The following is an 18383-nucleotide window of genomic DNA, read 5'->3' as shown; positions in this document are numbered from 1 at the left end:
AAATAAACCCCATGTCTTGTGGAACCCCTCATTTGCCCCTCTTAGGGAAAACTTCACCTTCTCTAAGTCAGGAACTCCGTTAAATCCCCAGCCACGCCGAGGCACAGAGTATAGAAGCTGACCTCCACCCCAACAGAACATACCTGCAAACGATCAGCGAGGTGAAGGCTAAAACACCTGCCCCCACTCGCAACTCCAGATGGTCTGACACCCCGAATATAACCTCCAGGAGACCAGGCTCCAAGTCCACATGCAAGATCGCCGACATGGTGCTTAAGAACGACTTCCAAAATGTCTCCAACTTCGGGCAGGACCAGAACATATGTACATGATCAACTGGGTCCTTTCCACACCATTCACAAGTATCCCCTACCCCCTCAAACAGCCGGCTCATCCTTGATCTCATCAGGTTCACCCTGTGTACCACCTTTAGCTGTATCAACTCAAGCCTCACACACGAGGCAGAGGCATTCACCCTCTGTAGCACCTTACACCACAATCCCATCTCCAGTGCCATTCCAAGCTCCTCCCACTTGATCTTGATCATCTCGAGTCACCTTATATTTTTCCGAAATCCTCCCATTAATCACCGAGATGACTTCACCCTCCGACCTCATCGCCGATAACACCTTCTCCAGCAACGAGCAGGAAGGTGCTACTGGAAAGGTTGGAAAGACCTTTTCGCAAAGTCCCGGACCTGCATGTACCTAAAACCCTCCCCACACAGGAACCCAAACTTCGCCCCCAACTCCTCCAAACCTGCGAACCGCCCTTCCAAAGACAAGTCCGTCATCTCCTTCACCCGTCTTCCCTCTCATCCCCGAAACCTCGCATCCATCCTCCCCAGCTCAAAGCCATGATACTCTTGGATCAGTATCAACCTTGACCCCACCCCTAACCTAAATTGCTGCCGAAATTGCCTCCATATTTTCAGCGTGGCAACCACCACAGGACTCCCTGAATATCTCCTTCGGGCAAATGAGAGTGGCGCCTTTGCCAGCTCCCGCAACCCCGACCTACAGGAACCCACCTCCATCCTCACCCACAAAGCCTCCGTCTCCCTCTTCCAACCCTGCACCTTTTCCACATTTGCCATCCAGTAATAGTACAAGAAGTTCAGAAGGCCCAACACCCCCGACTGCCACCCTCTCTGAAGTACTGTCATCCTAATCCGAGCCACCTTACCTGGCCAGACAAACGATGAAGCAAACCTATCCACACCCTTAAAAAGCGATTTAGGCGAAAAGATCGATTGGCAAGCACTGAAATAAAAATAAGAAACCGCAGCCAAATATTCATTTTCGCCGCCTGCACCCGACCTGTCAGTAGATCCACCTTAACCTTACCTACCAGACCTGTAAAGCTCGTCTTACGAAGCTGGGCACAATCCTGGGCCACCTGCACACCCAAATACCTGAAGTGGGTTGTTGCCACCCGAATGGCAAAGACCTCCACCTCTGGGATCCCTCCAGTACACCTGATTTGATATGCTTTTTGTCCAGCTTCAAATATTGGATGAACCTGAATTTTCTCCATATAAATTTTAGGAAGCCCGAAGCCATTGTTTTCAAATCCCACCCCAAACTCCACCGTTTAGCCAATGATACTCTCTCCCAGGCCATGGTCTCACTTTAAAACAGAGTTATTGCAATCTCTGCATTCCATCTGAAATCAAGCTAAGCTTTTTTTCTCACATTGTCTCCATCACAAAGATAATTTCCATCAGTGTAAAAAAGCCCATCTTCATCACTACCTCAGCCTGTCTGCTGCTGAATGCCTCATCCACACATTTCTTATCTCCAAACTAAACTAGTACAATGCTCTCCAAACCACTTCCCATTTGCTGCTGCAATATACACACATTCCCATTCCTCAGCATTGGCAACGTCACTGGAGTGATAAATACTGAATTCATTCCTATTTCTTAATTTTCTCATGCAGGAATAAGTTTCAATCTTAGGAATTAAACATTATTAAAGGATTCATGGATAAAGTATTTATTTGGCAGCGAAGTGCCTTATGCCATTCAGAGGTTGTCAAAGGTACTCAATGAATCTAAGGAAACGTCCCCACTATTTGGAATCCTACATGGCACAAAGGAAAATTGTTGTGGTTGTTGGAGGCCAATTAGATAGGCCCATCCATCTCCAGCTGCTTACTTAAACCTTCCCTCCATCAAGTCAGAAATGGGGATGTTCGCTGAAGATCGCACAATGATCAGTACCATTCCCAACTCCTCTGATAACGGGGCAGCACGGTGGCGCAGTGGTTAGCACTGCAGCCTCATGGTGCTGAGGAGTGGGTTCGATCCTGGCCCCGGGACACTGTGTGGAGTTTGCACATTCTCCCCGTGTCTGCGTGGGTCTCACCCCCCAAAGATGTGAAGGGTAGGTGGATTGGCCATGCTAAATTGCCCCTTAATTGGGAAAAAAAAATGTGTGTACTCTATATTTTTAAAAAACTCCTCTGATAACAGGCTGGAGCCCTTTTGAAATAGTGGGAAGGTCTGAATTCCCGGATTCCTGATCCCATTCCTGGGCTTCCAATTTCCAGGAGTGCCTTTCAAGAATGCGGGTGGTTTGGGTTACAAACCGGCACTCTGCACTCCTGACCTGACCAGCTCCAATGAAGGAATAGACATGTCCTAGCCCCAGAAATTTTCCTGGGAGTTGGGTCAGCTTTTCAAAGTATTGTGGCTCATGACACCTCCAGAGTGTCACAAGCCACAGACTCCATGAAAGGCAAGTTCAAACGGTCCTTCTCATGCCCACCATGCCAAGAGATGATTCCACCCAAAAGCCCTATGGCCCTTCATGCCCCCATTGCCAAGGTGTTAAATATTCTTTGACTGAGAGCCCAGAAATACATTTGCCTGTTGAAACACACGAGCCCCAGGGAAAACATTGTTTGATTGACAGCTTTGGCACTCTGACCTATGCTGTCAATTTCATAATGTTTATTTACATAAGATAAAGAGGTTTCAGGTGCTTTCAGTTTCTGCTATTGATACTTTAAAGAGACTGGGTGATTGACACCTTTATTGGGTAATACAGTAAAGAAGAGTTTTTTTCAGAAAGTGGGATGTTATCAGTGAATGACCTTGTAAAAAACTTTTTTTTTACAGCCGACTGAGTATTGCTCTGATACAGCGCATTGTGGATGAATGGGCATAAAATATCATAGCTTGGCACGGGGACATGAGGAGCAATAGGGGCTGTTTGAGGGGTACAGCATGGCATGGGGACAAGAATGAGTCATGGGGAGTGTTTGAGGGATGAGGGCTCTTCTGTTTTCATTATAACACAGCACCAAAGTGGGCCTTTTAAACAGCCCGCCTCAGCATCTCACAGCTTCTGTGGCTGCCTCTGAATATTTTCCCCAAGTCGGCTGGCCTGACTGCAATCTGTACCCGTCCGCCCACAATGAAATTCATGTCCTTGCAGCACTTTCTCCTGAGGCGGGTGGGCCAAGCCAAGAATTTCCCCAACTTCATCTACCCACCTCGAGGATGAAAATACAGCACAATGAAACAGAGAAACCGGTTATACTGCCGTCAACACACACAATAACAACAATGAGGTTTTAAAATTTCATTTTATTTTGAATACCATGAAGAAGTGATAATGACACTGAGTGTTGGTGCAGTGTGTTGCACTAAAAATTGATAGAATTAATGGTGGTTTACTTTCAGGATGGCCTCATTTGTCTGATGGAATGTATCTTGTCCAATTCTAAGAGAACCAAAACAGACGTTAGTCGGCATCAACAGACATACAGCACAGGAACAGAATAAGGCCATTCAGCACTTTGAGTCTGCTACACAGGAACAGGAGGAGGCCATTGACAAAAGGACAGGAGGTAATTTAGCCCCTCAAGCCTGTTACACAGGAACATAGAGGTGGACATTCAGTCCCTTGAGCCTGTTCTGCCATTCAGTAAGGGTCTGAAACTCACTGTCTGGAAGGATGGTAGGGGCGGAAATCCTCATTAAAGTGTAGTGTGGTAACATACGGGGCTGTTGACCAAGAATGAGAGTTGGGATTAGACTGAATAACTTTCTTGGCCAGCACAGTTATGATGGACCAAATGGCCTCCTTCTGTAACATAAATACATCGGTATGTTTCTATGATGGCTCACCGTGTCGCTTTCCAATCCTCCTGTATACTGGTAGCTGGAGATCTCAGCAGCCATGTGGTCTTCAGAACCTGCTGTCCACCCTCCAGTATCAGGCACTGGCCAACCCAGGATGTAATGGAGCCTGAAATTACCAAGAAACATATTCACAGTCATGAGGCTTCAATTGCTCTGTTCATTCCTTCAATGAGACTCAGGGAGCAGGTCCACAAGGCCACACTCCCAAGATACTCAACATCTTGACTTGTTTTAAAGGACTCATTCAAACACAGCTTACTTGAATTATTTAATGCAAAATGGGTTTGCTTTCGTCAATCAGTTTCATTAGAAGAAAGACAGACAGAGGGATGGAGAGAGAGACATAGAGGGAGGAAGTGTGGGAATGAGGGAAACAGCAGGAGAGTGAGAGGGAGAAAGAGGGAGATAGAGTGAGGCACATGGAAACAGGCAGAGAAATAGAGGGAAACAGAGGGAGAGATAGACGGAGACAGAGATAGAGAGAAACAGGGAGGAAAAGAAAGAGGGAGACAGAGAGCGATTTGAGAAAAGAAACAGAGATTCAGAGACACCGAGAGGTAGGGACCTAGAGACAGAAACAGGTAGAGATAGGGAGAGGAACAGGTAGAAATGAGGTACCAAAGGACAAAGATAGAAATAGAACAAGTCAAAGAGGGAGGTCCACAATGAGTAACAGAGGGGCTCTGGCTGCCCAGGGACTGGGACAATGTTTGTGTGGGGCTCCCATATTTCAATTTAGGCAATCTGTGAACTAAATACTAATTGAAAATAATAGAAGGGAGTGGGGTGGGCAAGGAGGTACCCCGGAGATCAGATATCAGAGATGGTTACCCTCGGGGTCTATGGTTGTGGTTCACACCCATAAAGCGGGAGATGACAATTGTGTAATTATCCTGTATAGTAGGTGGTAATATCTAATGTATTAGGACTCTGGGCAAGGCTTCTATTCAGTGTTTGGTTTCAATACATCAGTTGTGGAAACTAATTTCAATGGGGGCTATTTGAATATATATTTCTAGAGACCTCTGTTGTTAACTTTGATTTCTCTAAATATGGGGTTAATATTGTGGTTAATTAAAATTGGGATTAATTAATGTTGCAGTGATTTAATATTCAGGATATTTAATATATTTTTTTTAAATTTAGAGTGCCCAATTATTTTTTCCAATTAAGGGGCAATTTTAGCGTGGCCAATCCACCTATCCTGCACATCTTTTGGGTTGTGGGGGTGAAACTCACGCAGACACGGGGAGAATGTGCAAATTCCCCACGGACAGTGACCCAGAGCCGGGATTCAAACCCGGGTCCTCAGCGCCGTAGGCAGCAATGCTAACCACTGTGCCACCGTGCTGCCCAGGATATTTAATATTGAGGATTGTTTAATATTGGAGTTAGTTATTATAGTAAATAGGGGCAGCATGATGGCACAGTGGTTAGCACTGAACCCGGGCTTGATCCCGGACCCGGGTCACTGTCCGTGTGGAGCTTGCACATTATCCCAGTGTCTGAGTTGGTTTCACCCCCCACAACTCAAAGATGTGCAGGATAGGCAGATTGGCCACACTAAATGGTCCCTTAATTGGAAAAAAAAGAATTGGGTACTTTAAATTTATTTTAAAAAATTATTATTGTGGGTTAAATAATATTGATGTTATTAGATCTAATTATTGGAGGTTAATTAATATTGGTTGTTCCTTAGTACGGGGTTAATTCGTATTGGATTATTTAATAGTGGGGATAATAATTATTGGTGTTTAATCTGGGGGAGGTCATGGTCATTGGTAACTAATATGGAGTTATTTAACATTTAAATTATTTAACATTGAAGTGAATTGAAATGGAGTTACTTTCGAATTAATTAATTTGAGATGAATTAATATTGGGTTTGTCATTTTGCTGGGTTATTTCAGTTGCTCTCGGTGTTTCTCAGTTGCCTGAGTCTGTCCCCTGATGTTACCTCCGGCCCACGCTGTGGACATGCTGAATGTTGGCTCTTTGCCGTTGCTCCTGATTCCAATCACTTGGGCTTGTTTCTCGGGTCCAGCCTCTTCCCTCGCCGCCTCCACCGCGGTCAAATACTGGCCGTTCAGCCTGAAGTTCTGGGCCTCGCTCAGGTAGAAGACTGAGCCCAGGTCGTTTCTCCAAAAACCAGTCATATTACAGCCGCCCGCCTGCGGAAGAAAACAAGGCGAGGAGAGGAGCGGCCACAAGACAGCAAAGGCCCCATGGGGCAGATATCCGTGAGGGGTAAACACCGATAGGGAACAAATACCCACAATGAGTAAACAAACAGGCGTTAAACACTAACAGAGGGAATTAGCCACAGGGGGTAGACACGGATGGGGCAAAATCTAAGGAACCACCACCCACAGGGGTAAACATCGAGATGGGGCAAATACCCACAGGGCATAAACACCGACACTTTCAGGGGAAAACAGCAGAGGACACAATCCACATTCACTGGGGCAAAATTCTATCACTGAGTCAGCTTCCTTTCACACCAGGCACTCATTGAAACAATTTAATTTCGAACCTTTCTCCAGACCCTGACCCTTGCATAACCCCCGAACGAGACTAAACTGGGGACTTACCAAGATTCCAGGAGCAAGAAAAGCCAACAGGAAGAGAGAGAATGCAGAGATCGGTCTCTCCATAATGGATGCTTCGTGTTAAACACAGCTCTAAAGTTCAGCTCCTTATAGAGATTCCACAATCCGTGCTGGCAGTAAACCAATTCAAATTATATCTGCTGACTTGCAGTCCTCGCTGCTTATCTCATTTTAACATTCCCTAAACCGAGTTTAAACGATGAATATTTTGTCTGAGTGAGAGACCTTGAATAGAGCTTCAACCTCCCGTTGGTACCTTTAGTTGAAAGTATTTGCAGCCCACCATTCGTGGAATTAGCCACAGAGACACGGATGGGGCAAAATCTAAGGAACCCACTCTCAATCCCCCCCCACCACCTCGACCCTGAACCCTCCAGACTCAGATCTCTTTCCCTCTGACCTCAGTCACGCCTCCACTCATCTCCAATCATTAGTTCCCCCAGGGCTGCTGTTAGTGTTACAGCTGCTCGATCTCAAACCACATTTACATTTGCTTTATCTTTTAGCTGTCTCCATCTCCCGGCACAGAAACACATCAAATCTGTGCCATTGTCACTGGTTGAGATGCCTTTAACACAACAACTCATGTCCACATAGTGCCTTTGCTATCAGTTTCCAAATATTTTTTTAAAAAACAGTAACCATTACAGTTGTACAAGGCCAAACGGTACAAACACTAATTTTGCGTTGGAGAAACTGGGTACCCTCCCTTCTGTACCAATGTACGGGGGGGGGGGGGGGGCAGGTGTAAGGATATTCATATTATTAAAACGGTTAACACAGTTGTATGAAAACAAATGGTACAAGCACTAAACCTTGCACTGGAGAGACCAGAAACCCTTGTCTCTGTACCAACAGAAGGGGGAGGAAGGAAGGGGTGGTATCTGTTTCCACACTCCTGCTTCACTCCCCATAACCATTAATCTCAATTTGGTCTAAATAGATTACCAGGGAGAATATAAAGCCATTTGTTCACCTCACACACAGACCCCCTCCTGATCTTTCACCTCCAGATTCCAGCCACACAAATTTAACAGTACAGCATTGAAAAATTCTGTTTGCAGAAAAAAAAAATCACCCAAGTTATGTGATAAACCAACAGATAAAACTAATCTGCAGTTACTCCTACCATGCTCCCTATACACTTACACACACACGCGCACACGACTGCATGGCAAAATTTGGCTCCAACTCCATCGACAGATTTGCTGATGACACAACCTCAGTGGGTCGGATCGCGAACAACGACAAGGGTGATACAGAACCTAGTAGAGTGGTGTAACAACAACAATTTCTCCTCAATGCAGCAATACTAAAGAGCTGGGCATTGACTTCAGGAAGCAAAGTATTGTACACAGCCCTGTCTGCATCAAATGGTGGAGATGGTTGACCGCTTCAAATTCTTAGATGTGCACATCACCAAAAATATGTCCTGGTCCACCCTTGTCGACACAATGACCAAGAAAGCACGACAGCACCTATACTTCTTCAGAAAACTAAGGAAATTCGGCATGTCCACATTGACTCTTACCAACTTTTACAGGTGCACCATAGAAAGCATCCCATCTGGTTGCATCATGGTCTGACAACTGCTCGGCCCAAGAAACTTAAGAGAGTCGTGAACACTGCCCAGTCCATCACACGAACCCGCCTCCCATCCATTGACTCCATCTACACCACCTGCTGCCTTGGAAAAGCGTGCAGCATAATCAAAGACCCCTCCCACCGGGCTTACTCACTCCTCTAACTTCTTCCATCGGGCAGGAGATACAAAAAAACACGCACAAACAGATTCAAAAACAGCTTCTTCCCCGCTGTTACCAGACTTCTAAAGGACTCTTAGATAGATAGAGAAATACAGCACAGAACAGGTCCTTCGGCCACGATGTTGTGCCGAACTTTTGTCCTAGGTTAATCATAGATCATAGAATTTTGGACACTAAGGGCATTTATCATGGCCAATCCACCCAACCTGCACATCTTTGGACTGTGGGAGGAAACCGGGGCACCCGGAGGAAACCCACGCACACACGGGGTGGATGTGCAGACTCCACACAGACAGTGACCCAAGCCAAAATCGAACCTGGGACCCTGGAGCTGTGAAGCAATTGTGCTATCCACAATGCTACCGTGCTGCCCTTAAGAACAAATTAATCTACACTCCATTACTCTACCATAATCCACGTAGCTATCCAATAGCCGCTTGAAGGTCCCTAACGTTTCTGACTCAACTACTTCCACAGGCAGTGCATTCCATGCCCCCACTACTCTCTGGGTAAAGAACCTACCTCTGACATCCCCCCTATATCTTCCACCATTTACCTTAAATTTATGTCCCCTTGTAATGGTTTGTTCCACCCAGGGAAAAAAGTCTCTGACTATTCCCCTGATCATCTTATAAACCTTTATCAAGTCGCCCCTCACCCTTCTCCGTTCTAATGAGAAAAGGCCTAGCACCCTCAACTTTTCCTCATAAGACCTACTCTCCATTCCAGGCAACATCCTGGTAAATCTCCTTTACACCTTTTCCAAAGCTTCCACATCTTTCCTAAAACGAGGTGACCAGAACTGCACACAGTACTCCAAATGTGGCCTTATCAAGGTTTTGTACAGCTGCATCATCACCTCACGGCTCTTAAATTCAATCCCTCTGCTAATGAACGCTAGCACACCATAGGCCTTCTTCACAGCTCTATCCACTTGAGCAACTTTCAAAGATCTATGAACATAGACCCCAAGATCTCTCTGCTCCTCTACATTGCCAAAAACCCTACCGTTAACCCTGTGTTCCGCATTCATATTTGTCCTTCCAAAATGGACAACCTCACACTTGTCAGAGTTAAACTCCATCTGCCACTTCTCAGCCCAGCTCTGCATCCTATCCATGTCTCTTTGCAGCCGACAACAGCCCTCCTCACTATCCACAACCCCACCAATCTTCGTATCATCTGCAAATTTACTGACCCACCCTTCAACTCCCTCATCCAAGTCATTAATGAAAATCATGAATGATTTTCTTATGGACTGGTATGATTAATTCTACACTCCTGTATGCTTCACCCGATGCCTGTGTCTATGTATTTACATTGTGTACCTTGCGTTGCCCGATTACGTATTTTCTTTTCATGTACTAAATGATCCGTTTGAGCTGCAGAAAAATACTTTTCACTGTACCTCGGTACGCGTGACAATAAACAAATCCAATCCAATGTATGCAACAGTCTCGGGCACGAGTTGAGAGAGGCTGGAGAGCAGAGGGGGGGGGGGGGGGGGGGGCTTGTAGGGTCTTGGTCTGGAGAGCTGGGGCAGCTGAAGCGGAGGAAGCAAATTCGATAATCATTTTGAAAAGGAAATGAGATAAATGCTTGAGGAAACATTTGTTCTGGGGAACGAGTATGGGAGTATACCTTCCAAAGAGTTGGCACAATGGGCTGAATGGCCTCTCCATGTCCTGTGTTGTATGATTCTATATGGTCTAACCAGCAATCTCTATAATCACATTAAGGACACTGTCTATTAGCTTGTGTGGCACCACCACCATACTAAATGTTATAGATGGTCATTCACCTGAGGAAGGAGCTGCGCTCCGAAAGCTCGTGTTTGAAACAAACCTGTTGGACTTTAACCTGGTGTTGTAAGACTTCTTACTGTCCTCACCCCAGTCCAACGCCGGCATCTCCACATCATGTCTATCCAAAGACTACAGGTAATTTGCAGGGTGGAACTTTCCATGACCCCTTCAGAAGCAGGTCACAATTGTCAACAGGATTTCCTGTTCTATGTACTCCCCGCCTACGGGAATCCCACGGCGGGGGTTCGTGGTTGGCAGAGCTGGAAGATCCCACTTGGGAGAATGGTCGTAAAATTTCGGCCATGATCTGTATGGAACTGTATATTTATTGCCTAGACAATAATGTGTTGATACCTGATGCTTGATTTAATTTGATTTATTGTCACATGTACCGAAGTACAGTGAAAAGTATTTTTCTGCAGCCAAGGGAACATACACAGCACGTAAATAGTAGACAAAAATAATAATCAACAGAGTACATTGACAAATGATACATCGACAAACAGTGATTGGTTATAGTGCAGAACAAGGGTTCAAACAAAGCAAATACATGAGCAAGAGCAGCGTAGGCGTCGTGAATTGTGTTCTTGCAGAGAACAGATCAGTCTGAGGGGGAGTCGTTGAGGGGTCTTGTAACTGTGGGGAAGAAGCTGTACTTAGGTCTAGATGTGGGGTCTTCAGACTTTTGTACCATCTCCTGATGGAATGGTCTTGAAGAAGGCAATGCCTGGGTGGAGGGGTCTCTGATAATACTGTCTGCCTTCCTGAGGCAGGGGGGGGGGGGGGGGGGGGGGGGGGATGTATATACAGAATCAATGTGAGGGTGGCAAGCTTGTGTGATGCGTTGGGCTGAGTTCACCACACTATGCAGATTCCTGCGATCTTGGGCTGAGCAGTTGTCATACCAAGCTGTGATGCAGCTGGATAGGATTGCTCTCTATCGCACATCTATGGAAGTTTGTGAGAGTCGATATAGACATGCTGAATTTCTTTAGCTTCTGTAGTTGTTGGGCTTTCTTGACTGTTGCATCAACGCGAGTGGACCAGGACAGACTGATGGTGACCCCCAGGAACTTAAAGCTATCGACCATCTCCGTTTCTGAGCCATTGATGCAGACAGGAGTGTGTGTCGTGCTACGCTTTCCGACGTCGATGATCAGTTCCTTGGTCTTTTCGACATTTAGAGAGAGGTTGTTTTCGGTACACCATGCAACTAAGTAATTTATCTCCCTTCTGTAGTCTGATTCATCATTGTTTGAGATAGGCCCACCACAGTCGTATCATCTGCAAACTTGTAGATTGAGTTGGAGTTAAATCTTGCCACACAGTCATGTCGATATAAGTACAGTAAAGGTCTGAGCACACATCCTTGCAGGGCCCTGGTGTTGAGGACTATTGTGGAGGAGGTGCTGTTGATTTATAATTTATCACAACCAATTGGTGTCAGCTCAAAATCCTTGGCAGAAATACCACACACTATTCTAACTTGCAGCAAGTCCTGTTCAGCCATCACTCTTGTGCTTGCTGGTAGATTTTGGAATTTGCACGCTCGTGTTCCAAGCCTTTCACAGCCTCACCCCTCCCTCTTTGAACTCAGCAGTGAGATTGTCGCGTGGACCCTGAACTCAGCAGTGAAAGTGCTGTGAATGATCCTAACCTTGGAGTGTCTGTTCTCTGAAAGGAGTAGTGTTAGCACTGAGCACTTTAGAACCTGCCTGACGGTGATAATCAAATTGCACATTGCAGTGAGCTGAAATACTCAGCAGGCAGGGTCAAGTTACACATTTCAGAAAAAACATTGAGTGTGGATTCCATTTTCCAGGGGAGAATTGATAATCTGGTCCAAACCAAATATGGCAGAAATAAATGCAGTCAACCAAATGTGAAAATGGTTTAATTTATTGGTCAGTAGAGTAGTGTTTACAGTGGCGTTTCATTAGGTTCCTACTGACATGATTGGCTACAAAAATAGACTCCAGGAGGAGCACCTTTACTGACTAAAACCATTTGAAAGTATGAAAATATTTCCTCAATGTATACTATACTAGGTAAAACAATTACAGCAGCCACCAGGAACTAAATTATACATATATATTAAATATCACTAAATGTTCTGTAATTTAAAAATTATTTCTACATTTTCACTTCCATTCAAAGTTTGCGAACTCCCTTAGAAATATCTAAAACCATATAAAAACCAGACAGTGGTATAAAGTTCCCCTATTAAAACTATTTGCACCCAGGCAGTTATTTAATTAAAATCCATCACATTCAGTGACTGTGCAAAGAGACAGAAAAAAATAAATGAGGAATATATTCCATGGAAGGGCTGAAGCAGGACAATAGTGAGTTAGGCACTAAACAAGCTGGCATCTTCCCAAATCGCCGTCTGTCTCATGGAGTTGCCTTCTCCCAATCGGCACCCCTCCTCCAACAGTAGGACATGTAGTGTTATGGCACAAAGCACACTGGAGTGCTCCCATTAGCATCTGTCACTGTCAATCTGTGTAGATGAAGGAGCAAACACATTCAAAGACAAAACACATTCACAATAAACATTCAGTTAATGGTAAAAGCTAATGAAATACTGCAACTGCATTCACCCAAACTAACTGAATGGGAAATAGGTTGGTATATTCCTGATCTTTTGACCCCCTTCAGGCAGGAATGCCTCCTCCCCCGAAATCCTGAGCAGAGACAGATGGCTCTGGAAGAAGAGGAAATATCCTGTGTGTGGGTGGATGAGTGGAGGGATGGGTGGAAATGGAAACCTCGGATTACAATTTACAATTGTCTGAGGACCTGACTGAACAATAAAACCCATTCAGTGAAATGCAGTGAAATGAGATAGCTATTGCATTAGTTACACGTTTCCCAGAAGGTGAGTTGCTGCAAGTTCCTCTAAAGGTCTTGGAGAACTGTTTAACCCTGAGCTAACATTTTATTTCTTTATAATCATCAAACTTTCTGCCCAAAACATGACTTTCTAACTGTACTCACCTCCATTAATCATCCTTTGCATTTGAGGCTGTACCCCAGCCACATTCTTCGAGTTCCTATCCAGGTGCCCAAAACTCCTGCAACAGAAAGTAACAGAGTATCAAACTCTATCGGGTTACCTAACAGAATGAAAAATCATCATAACTCTATCCCTGTATGACTGCACTGGGAAACGGCCTTAAATCATACCACCTCCTGCCCCAGACTCCTCCAGCCCCTCTCTCCCTCCTCTGCTGCACCTCCACCTTTCTCTTGCTTCAGTTATGCTCCACCCTATTCTCCCTCGCCTCTCTTCCTCCCTGTAGCACTCACCTCTCACACCCACCCTCCTTACTCCCTGCCCCTGATCCCAGCACCCCCACTCTCCTCCCCCAAAACCCTGCCTCATCCTCCCCACTTCTCTCCAAGCAGCAATACTTACAATCTGTCAGTTACAGTAGATTCAGACTCAAGTGTGCTTTGAATCTCCAGTAAAACTCCTGAAAAACAGACATTGAGCAATTAAAACACAAACTCACACACTGACCACATTCCACTCCATTTGAGGCATGTACACCCACACAAAAGGCAGACATTGGCTAGAAACACCAGCACAAATACATTTTGGAAAAGATCTTGGTGACTGTACTTACTCTCATCATTAAGCAGTGCATGTTCCATGACCTCCACTGCTTTCCTCCCTGGTGGAAGAAATTGTAGATCAGTTTAAGACCTTACTGGCAATTTTTTCTATCACCTAATATTTTATGTCATAGATTTAATGGTATGAAGGTCTTGTGGCACAGTGGTGGTGTCCCTACCACTGGGCCAGAAGCTCCAGGTTCATGTCCCAGTTCAGTACTTGATGGCCATGGTATATATATAATGTGGCCAAATAGGTGGTTTATCAGTCTGTAAATCCTTCCAATACGCTTGATGGAAGGTGGTAAGAAAGTGGGAGAATATCCTGGCCAGGCATGTTGCAGAAGGCAATGGCAAACCACTGCAGTACTTGGCCAAGCATGATCATAGACAATCCCTATTGGAAGTCCGTGGTCGCCATGGTACCAGGCTGAAGAGGACTTGATGGTAAATTGGATACTACCGAGTGTGTATGTGCATCAAAAAACAACTAAAATGATATTCAAATATCAAGTTGTTCCAATCCTCCTGACTATTTGTTTAAGGAGGAGATTTCTTAGAAATCAAACCAAATAATTCCTGCTCCAACATTGCACAGTATTCGAGGGAATTGCCAAAGTCAGCTACAGTTAGCAGGAGTTACTTTGAGGCCTGTCCCTGCAACGAAAGCGAGCCCGAGTGAACGACCTAAGTTTACAAACTTTACAGAAGTCAAAATACTATACAGCATGTGGCTTCAAGTGACACTTGATACCTGTAATAGACACCCAGGGTCTGAAACAAGAGTTTATAGTTCAGAGCCAGCCCAATCTTTGCAATGGGTAAAGCATGGACTTCAATGACCGTCCCAACCACAAGACCCCTGCGAAGCCCCAATTTTGTGATCTGTGCTGAGCATTTATGGATGTTGAAATGAATTCTACAGTTCGCCGAGGTTAGGGAAAAAGATCAGGTTGGATCATTATCCAGAGACTGAGCATGCTCAATAGTGAGCTTGTATGAAAATGCCAGAAAAGGCAAGTAAGACAGACAGAGAGCGAGAACCAGTGAAGTCAGCATTGCAATTTGTGTTGATCGGCCCAATGCCAATGGGGATATCAGGAGAAATTCTCTCCTGGCATCTGGAGTGTGTTTACAGGCATATTGTCTCTCATGCATTTCAGGCTCTTTGTTCCCTGTCCAGATTCCATTGATAACAATATTCTTAGAATAGGTTGACTTTAGTCAGACCGACTTACCATCACCCTCACTCCTGCTCAATCCAGGCGCATGTGAATGCACTGTGTCCCTGTGAATCAACAGCAATCAACATTCTCTTAAAAGGGCAATTGTGTCTCCAAATAAAGTATTATTGACAGATTCAACAGGAGTGGCTCAGAACTCACTGAACACATCAGTATTTGGAAAGCAGCTACTTGGCTGCAGGTAATACATGTCCTTGGGACAATTCAAACACAAACACACAGACTGAAACCAGGAGAACTTAACATTTATACATGATTTAAAGACTTTTGAGTCTTCAGCACATCCCACAGAATGTCAGAGCCAATTATTTTGAAACGTTATCAAGATCAACACAGTAGCTTATTAGGGACATCACCTTCTGCCCAGGTCAGACTTTCGTGCTTTATAGGTATTTAGCAATACCAAGTCCCAGGGAGTAGTAAAGGGAAAACGGATCCAGATGATGCAATCATTCACATTGCCTCAAACATTGATAACAGTGGCTGCTGTGAATCACCAGACAAGACTCCTCAAGTCACCAGACAGCAAATAGCACCACTGCAACCTCAAGATGAGAAACTAATGTACCGTCCATTGGGCAAACGGTCTCTACACATCACCCAACAGACACACACTTCTGGAGGGTAAGCCTGATGTCCAAGGAGCACAGGAACAGGTGGAAGCTATTTTGCCTAGTCTTGTGCTTGTTCTGCCATTCAATAAGATCATGGCTGATCTGCAAAATAACATACAGCTGCCTTTATGTCCCTTGGAACCTTTTGGTTAACACAAATTGATTCATATCAGATTTGAAATTAATAACTGATCTAGTTTCAATTGCTGTTTAAGTCATCCCCTTGGAGACGGGAGCATCTTTTTGATCCTACTGGACATTCAGAAAATCATCATGACGTTTAGCTGCTGAACTACTCCAGTGCAGTGAGTGGCTGGGCTGTGTATGTAAAACATACCTGGTGTTGGCTTTCGTGACTGCTCCATCTTGCACTACTCTCTGTTGCAAAGTTCTAGTTCCGACTCCCTCTTCGATGTCAACGATGCATCTGGGTTCCACCACCCACTTAGATGAAACTGAAAATCTCTCAAACTCAGAGGGAGAAATGAGATAAAAACCTGAAATTGGAGAAACAGATATTACAGGATTAGTCAGTGATGTTCCGGTTGACATTAAGGTCCAAGTATTGGTCGCAGAACAGTCCATCAGATACTTCAAGCAGTCAGGGTGGAACCTGGGCGAATGCCCAAAGACAAAAGGTACAGAAATGTTTTGTGATAAGAAATACAAATGCTTCTTGGCCACTTCCAACGGGTGGAATTAGACTTCAAGGGGGTAGAACTATTAGTTTTTCCCTTGTTTACTTTCTGCTAGCATCAAGACTGTGGACCAATACATTTGCGTAACATTGCAAAGTGAATTCAGCATTCAGTGCAGTTTTGTTTTATCCTTTCACGAGATGTGGGCATTTATTTTTATGGCCCATCCCTAATTGCCCTCAAGAAGGTGAGGGTGCGGCGAATGTGGAGAAGGTGCAGAGCTGGGTCAGAGGGGTTGATTCCCAGTGGGTCAGAATGGAGGAGAGTTCGTGCAGGGGCTCGGGGCTGAAGACATTCGCAACGGCCCCGCTCCCGATAGCTCCGGGGAAATACTCAGGGAGTCCGGTAGCAATAGCTTCATTGAAAATCTGGAGGCAGTTTCGCCAACACTTCGGGTTGGGGGCAGGGTCGAGGGAAATGCCGATCCGGGAGAACCACAGATTTGAGCCAGGGAGGTGGGATGGAAGCTTTTGGAAATGGGAAGAGAAGGGGATTAAGACTCTAAAAGATTTGTTTCTTCGGGGACGATTTGCAGGATTGAGGGAGCTGGAAGCGAAGTATGGGCTGGAGCAGGGAGAAGTGTTTAGGTATATGCAGGTTCGGGACTTTGCCAGGAAGGAGATACAGAGCTTCCCGGAGGAACCGGCCTCCACGTTGTTGGGAGGAGGTGCTGGCTGCAAGGGGACTGGAGAAGGGGACAGTGTCAGCGGTATATGGAGCTATGTTGGAAAAGGATAAGGCACCACTGGAGGGGATCAAAGCAAAGTGGGAGGAAGAGTTGGGAGAGGTTATAGAGGAGGGGGTCTGGTGTGAGGTGCACCGGAGAGTGAATGCCTCTACCTCGTGTGCGAGGTTGGGGCTGATACAACTGAAGGTGGTGTACAGGGCACACCTCACAAGGGTGAGGATGAGCCGATTATTTGAAGGGGTAGAAGATGTGCGTGAGTATTGTGGGGGGGCCCCCGCTAATCACGTTCATATGTTTTGGTCCTGTCCAAAGTTTGGGAAGTACTGGAAGGAGGTGTTTGGGGTAATTTCCAAGGTGGTGCATGTGAAGCTGGATCCAGGTCCCCGGGAGGCCATATTTGGGGTGTCGGACCAGCCAGGGTTGGAAACGGGTGCGGAAGCAGATATCATAGACTTCGCCTCGTTGATCGCCCGAAGGCGGATCCTGCTGGGATGGAGAGCGGCCTCTCCATCCTGTGCCCTAGCGTGGTGAGGGACCTTTTGGAATATTTGACCCTTGAGAAGGTTAAGTTCGAACTGAGGGGAAACTCAAAGGGGTTCTCCCAGTCATGGGCACTATTTATTATGCACTTTCAAGAACTAGATAATATCGAACATTAGTTGGGGGGAGGGTGGGTTGTGTATGTTGAAGATGGCTATGGGTAATCCCGGATTCCTTTTTTTCTTTGTCATTTATTTATGTTAACATGCGGGCTGATTTCTGGGCATGGTGGGAGGATGGGATCGTTGTTACTGTTATGGTGTTTGAGATATTTGTTGTTGGTTATTGAGTGTTGTTGGGTGTAAATTCGGGAGAAAAATTGTGAAAAAGGAGAATAAAAATATTTTTAAAAAAAAGGTGGGGTGAGCAGCTGCCTTGAACCACTGCAGTCTATGTGGGGTAGGTACACCCACAGTGCTGTTAGGATTTGAACCAGTGACAGTGAAGGAACCATAGAATCCCTACAGTGCAGGAGGCCATTCGGCCCATCGTGCCCACACCGATCCTCTGAAAGAGCACCCACCGAGGCTGTATTATCATAATTTTATAGGTAACGATAATACATGACAGGAATTTTTTTTTAAAATAAGGTGATTATTGCTGGGCAGATTTGTCCCTACACTGGGTCATGGTGATTCACACCTG

The 18383-nt window shown here is 45.4% G+C and overlaps 2 protein-coding genes across 4 annotated transcripts in view; both read right to left on the bottom strand.

The window, feature by feature from the left end:
• Positions 1–3575: 3575 nt before the first annotated feature.
• Positions 3576–7120, bottom strand: LOC119953630 (avidin-related protein 1-like). The gene is made up of 4 exons (XM_038778091.1): positions 6745–7120; positions 6111–6324; positions 4139–4259; positions 3576–3731 (listed from the first exon to the last, which is right to left on the bottom strand). Exons 1-4 carry the CDS (start codon positions 6805–6807, stop codon positions 3671–3673), a joined length of 459 nt encoding a protein of 152 aa, XP_038634019.1. The 5' UTR covers positions 6808–7120; the 3' UTR covers positions 3576–3670.
• A 5094-nt stretch (positions 7121–12214) lies between these two features.
• llgl2 (LLGL scribble cell polarity complex component 2) overlaps positions 12215–18383 on the bottom strand; it is a 120164-nt gene continuing 113995 nt past the window's right edge. For all 3 annotated transcript variants that reach the window (XM_038776947.1, XM_038776948.1, XM_038776949.1), the window contains 6 exons: positions 16150–16309; positions 15193–15242; positions 13966–14013; positions 13755–13812; positions 13334–13410; positions 12215–12836 (listed from right to left, as the gene is read on the bottom strand). In XM_038776947.1, coding sequence (XP_038632875.1) covers positions 12832–12836; positions 13334–13410; positions 13755–13812; positions 13966–14013; positions 15193–15242; positions 16150–16309 — 398 coding nt within the window. In that variant the 3' untranslated portion in view covers positions 12215–12831. The remainder of the gene's footprint in view (positions 12837–13333; positions 13411–13754; positions 13813–13965; positions 14014–15192; positions 15243–16149; positions 16310–18383) is intronic.

The sequence above is a fragment of the Scyliorhinus canicula genome, chromosome 18 (genome assembly GCF_902713615.1).
Source record: "Scyliorhinus canicula chromosome 18, sScyCan1.1, whole genome shotgun sequence".
Classification (NCBI taxonomy): domain Eukaryota; kingdom Metazoa; phylum Chordata; class Chondrichthyes; order Carcharhiniformes; family Scyliorhinidae; genus Scyliorhinus; species Scyliorhinus canicula.
The sequence above is the reverse complement of the archived record's forward strand: the minus strand, read 5'-3'. Positions and strand labels throughout refer to the sequence as shown.